The following is a 5,947-nucleotide window of genomic DNA, read 5'->3' as shown; positions in this document are numbered from 1 at the left end:
TCAGAAATCGGTCTTTCTACCATTGTGAGGCTTCCGAGTGCCGACATGTTGGACATATTTTAACAGAATGATGCTGTCCTCGACGAAACATGGGACTTTGATTATAACTGAGAAACATTGACCTTGGATTTGACAAATATTCTACAATTTGTAGTTTTCACAAAAATAATTACATAATCCGCTACATCAGATAGTTCGCATTTATAATACACTCAGGATATAAAGCCACTAATGACATTTGACTATCCTCCGTTTATAAATGAAACGACCTTTCAAGTATAAGTGGTTTTATGAAAGAAATTGATCGCACCTGTTCTTATCTCACCTGTAGTACAATACATACATTACACCAAATATTTATTACGATCGCCTTTAGGTGCCATTAGAATATGTAGCATAATCAGTGACGAAGTTACGGCTACTGAAACATTGGTCGTACAATGCAAATATATTGTCGGCGTAGACACATAACCTGCATTCAATAACTCAACATTCTCCAGAAAAATGTTCTCGCTCGCCATAATTTTATTTTACTTTTGTTTCTACAGTTCTGTGACATCAACCGAGGAACCGTGTCGCCAAGGTGTTAACTGCCTTCTACCGGACTGTTTCTGTAGTACGTTAGAACATCAAATGGGCCGGAATCACATCCCTCAAATGGTGTATTTTGGATTTGATGATGCATTGAATCCGGAGAGTGTTCAACACTACGATTTTCTCTTTGGGCGTAACCGAACCAACCCCAACGGCTGTCCAATAAGCGCCTCCTTATACATTTCACATAAAAACACGAAATACGATATAGCAAAAATGTACTACGACCGTGGATTCGAACTGGCCGTACACAGTGTGACTCATTCGGGCATTGATACCTACACAAAGTTACTCCAAGAAGCTCGTGATCAACGGAACAACATTGCTAATTTGGCTGGTGTCCCTATTGACGAGATTGTCGGATGGAGGAGTCCTAATTTGGTTACGGCAGGTGACGGACAGGCAGCCGCTCTCCAATCCCTCGGGTACACGTATGATATTTCATGGCCTTATAGAAAACTTCGAATGAATGATAAGAACTTGTGGCCACTTACATTAGATTATGGTTGCCAGATTTCAAAAGAATGCCCTAAGCAAAAAAATAAAGGATTTTGGGAGATTCCGGTGAATCCCGTTACATGGAAGGATGAACAATTTTGTGTCTACACTGATGGTTGTTACAAGCGACCTAATAACACCGAGGAAGCTTATAATTTCATCATAGATAACTTTAACAGGCATTACCAAGGCAACCGCGCACCATTCGGAATACATATGCACATGGGTTGGTTTTTTCAGCCATATACAAGGACAGGTATGGACAGGGCAATCCAGGACATGCTGAAGAATGAAGATGTATACATTATAACTGCCAAACAAGTACTGGAGTGGATGAGGCACCCAACTGATATATCCGAGATCAAACATTTTATATACTGGCATTGCGATGAAAAAATTAATTCATCACAAAGAAATACAGAAGGCAAACATCTGTCCAAAGTTCTTTTTCTTGCAGCTGCATTCAGTTGTCTATCTGTTGGAATAGTGTATTGGTTGATAACAAAGAGAGGTAAAAACTATACACCATTGCGGCAGTATTTGGCTGTCGACGAGTACAAGGACATTGCAATCTAATACCGGTATTTATTACACTGAAGATCGTAAAACTGCTTTATTTTAAATGTGTAGTCAATATATATCTAAGTCAGGGTATTTACAACTCTACATACAAAGGATAAATAAAGTAAATTGTAAAATAAATCAACGTTTTTCCCAGTAATTATCTAGTTCATTTAAATTATGAGCACACTTAATTTTCTGTTATGTTATTCCACACCTTTATAGCACGTAGTAAAAAATCAATTTTTTCCTCTTTATAAGTAGCACTGTTAAGGGTATATTTTGAGAGAAATTCTGTTTCCGGGTCGTTTGGAAACATTTATACATAACTTCAAAAAGCCGGTAACATCGCGATATTTTTCATGGATTACTTTATATAATTCCATCATGTCTCCTCGCTGGGTTCTGAACGATAATGTTGGTAAAATTAGGCATTTCAGTCTATCCGGGTTTGACAAATGTTTTACTTCGGCGACCAGTTTTGTTGCCCTTCTTCTTAAACCTGCCTTATTTTTATCCGTTTAGTTTGTTTCATATGGAAACCAAAGGGCGCTTGCGAAATCAAAATGACTTCTTAAATGATTTGAATAACAAGATAAATGTTTCCTTGTACAAATTTATAAATGCTCTTCTTATAATTGCCATCATCGTATTTGCTCTTTTGATTTTATTCAAATATATGGTTTTGAAATTCAAGATTGATATCAATTACATGTACTACATTACTACATTTATTAAATCTTTTTCCGCTTCCGAATTCTTGACCTTAGCTGTTAATAGGACGTTAAACAAAATAAACCAAACCAAACCAATCTTTAGAGTTATACCCGCAAGATGGTTTGTGATTTCATTAACAGTGGTTCTTTCTATGTGCATTTGAACACATTTCCTGGGATGCAGTTTTAACGGTCATTTTACCAATCGATAGAGATCTTTCATCAGTGATAACATTTTAGTGCCATCTGCGAACAAGCACTCCTCCAAATCCTTCGAAATCTTGAAGGTCATTTATGTAAATGACAAATGTTATTGGACATCGGCCCTTTTGAAGATGTGACAGGTGTCCATTCTGAGTTATTTTCATTAATAACAACTCGTTGTTTCCTGTCTTTTAAAAAAAATCTGTATGTTGTATTCCATACGCTTTTAGTTTTTGAGCGATCATCTTGTGCGCAACGGCATCCAACGTTTATTTTTCAAATCGGTATAAGTACAATCGACAAGTTTTCCAGTGGTCTGGTCCATTTATGTGGACCTTCAGGAGATCTGCACAATATGACCCCATATTGTTTATTACAGAAAAGTAAGTTGGCTTTCATGTGTTTAACTAAGTGATTCCTTACATTTGTTTCCATTGTTTTGAACACAACTGATGTGAGACTGATGGGCCTGAAATTTTCACGAGTGATTTTTCTGTATATTCCACAATCATGAGCCTCCTTCCTGACTGTCGGTACTTTTCCTGTTTCTATTGAATGTTTATATAGAAATGTCAGTTATGTTGGCCAGCTCCTTGAGAAGCCTAGTGTGCATTTCGTGCGAGCCCAGATATTTATTTACATTAATACTTAATAATGCTTCTTTACTCGTGAGCATCACGCTATTTGTTTCTTTTTTGACATCAGGATTTGAGGCCTATCGCCTCTCTCACTGTCTCTTGTTTTCGTTGTTTTTATTGTAATCTGTATGAAGATCACCTATAGCCGATTTAGTTTTTGACTTCCTATTATATGTATATAGGCATAATGAGGACTACATCACGTTATTGACTCGATGCATTTTATATTTAAAAAAAAGTTTTTAGTTGTTATAGATAAAAGTTTCAGTGCTCAGTTTAATGTACTGATAAAATGTTTATATTTATTTACCTGACTTATCTGCACCATCAATCAAATGTGCACGTTTGTATGATGCATGAATAGGTTTTTATTCTACAGCGGGTCTGGTAGGAAAATATGATTATAAACTCATTTCTGTTTGAAATCATTTCGTGTAACATATATACTTTAAAGTATATGGTTTAAAGGAATTTGAAATAGAGACAACGGACACCATATACAGTGCACTCTGTCCAAACCGGACTCTGTCCAATCCGGATATTTGCCAAAACCGGCCAAATAATCTGGTCCCGAAAATTCCCTTCTTTATTTATAGTAAATAAACTCTGCATAATCCGGACTCTGTCTATTCTGTAATCCGGCCATATATTCCGGCCCCATTCCTTCTGTATACTAGTAAATCTACTCTGTATAAACCGGCGTCGGTCCCATTGATGTTTCCCTGGTAGCTTCAGGGGTTCCCGACGAGTGTTTATACAGTTGTAATTGCCGCACAGGTATATTAATGATTGACCATTAAATGTCATTGTCCACAGGTGGCTACGGCTGGATAAACACCTAAACAGTTGTTAGGTACAATAAAGAATGCATTTTGTCTATTAATACCCATAATGTTACGTGTTTGTAAATGTATCGTAATTAAGAAATTTTCATGCTGGCTGGCTTCCCATTCGCGGACCTCACTACAGAACGTACCCGGATGAGGAAGTCAGAGATGATGGTGACTCCGTTTCTATTATCAACAAACATGGATCTCATGACTACATGACAGCCGATAACATTAAGGACCAATTAGAATTTGAGGCTAATTTTCAGATTGGGAATCTGCACTTATAGAAAGTGTCAGATCGGTTGATTGTTCGGACTCGGTGGAAGGCCTTTTAAAACAAACAACAATCAGTGATTGTTTTCAACCGATGTAACGTACACTGTGTTATATTGACAGTGTTGAATTAAATTATATTATTTAATTCAAAGTTTGTATATGCATGAATAATGCACAATGACATCTTCTTTTTAATACAATGTATATCTTTTTATTTATTTATTTATTTATTTTTTTGCATTCAGCGACGATATCAAGTAGAATCTCTACAATCCGGAACTCTCTACAAACCGGCTTTATTTTGTGGTCCCAAAGGTGTCCGGTTTTAACAGAGTGCAATGTATATACAGTAAGCTAATGCAACACGTTTGTTTTAGCTGTACTAGTATATATATAGACAATGTATTGAAAATAATCCCGGGCATGCCCTTTATTATGTTCCAATCTAAACGAGATTGGGATGCTGGAATCATTTATAGACATGGTTTTATATCAACATATTTGTGTGTTGACTGTGGAGATAAATACAGTATATATATCTACATATATACAAAACAGAGAGATGCAGTTGCAGACTGTGTTTATATTCATTTGATGTTGATAGCATGGCATGCCATGCTAAAGTTTCATACCACAGGCATATCAAAATCCAAATTCGCTACCAATCGTTTCTATATGATATAAAAAGTAGGTTGTCGTATTGAAACCCTGTTGTGGACAATATCCTGTTTATCCAGAATGTAATGTATTCATTTAAGTAAGAACAACGACTGCTGTTCCCTGAACCACTTATTCATCCGTATTCGTACGGAAAATGAAAACTGATCGTCTTGGCAAATTTATTTTTTTTTTTTTTTTAGCTCCACTTTTGTCACATCCTTATATATATTTTATGTACCCGTGGGCCGTAATGTATTGTTTGTTATATGTAATCGTGGGACGTAATGTGTACTGTCAATAAATGGAATTTTCTTGAATGCAGGAAATAACAGTTTTTTAAAATGTATTTTAGAGTTAACCGGAGAATTTTGAATAAAGTAGTGGAAATCACCACGAGAATGCATATCGCTTTCTTCTTTGTATGCCACCGCTGTATATTTTCAAGACGTAATAGCTGCTCATTGACATTCTTGTTCTTAAATATAAGGCGGTAGAAATTAAACACAGCGTACAGAGGCACATCAAATACAGCAACATGTTGCATAGAGGAATGCTGAATTACTGACATCACACGAGCAGCACAAGATCATCAACCGAAGAAATTCGGCTTGGAGTCATCGACAGACATGGTTTTATAAGCAACATCTCGGACGATTTCGTCAAGGCTATGGAAAATCAAGCGTTCACAAAATGAGTTCGTTTTTTTTATTATTATTCCCCTGTGAGGAACAGGTGATATGTTTATTATGAAACGTCTATATGTTAGGAATTATGGTTATTTAAAAGCTGGTTTGAAAACTCATGCAGTTATGCAGGCAGAAATTAACAAAATTCATATTCAACAGCTGTGAGATGTCCCTTACAGCGTCGACGAGTCATGGAAGTGAGGGAAAGGATTTTATAAAGTCCCTAACACCACCGACAAGTTAAATTAGGATGAAACAGCAGTATGACGTCCCTCACATCACCG

General features: G+C 36.4%; 1 protein-coding gene across 1 annotated transcript; it reads left to right on the top strand.

The window, feature by feature from the left end:
• The first annotated feature begins 478 nt into the window (after nt 1-478).
• On the top strand, nt 479-5,345 carry LOC117332091. The gene has a single exon (XM_033890977.1). It carries the CDS (start codon nt 505-507, stop codon nt 1,666-1,668), a length of 1,164 nt encoding a protein of 387 aa, XP_033746868.1. The 5' UTR covers nt 479-504; the 3' UTR covers nt 1,669-5,345.
• Nucleotides 5,346-5,947: the final 602 nt, after the last annotated feature.

This window comes from Pecten maximus, chromosome 1, assembly GCF_902652985.1.
Source record: "Pecten maximus chromosome 1, xPecMax1.1, whole genome shotgun sequence".
In the NCBI taxonomy this organism is placed as follows: domain Eukaryota; kingdom Metazoa; phylum Mollusca; class Bivalvia; order Pectinida; family Pectinidae; genus Pecten; species Pecten maximus.
Note: the sequence above shows the minus strand (reverse complement) of the source record. Positions and strands in the feature narration are given on the sequence as shown.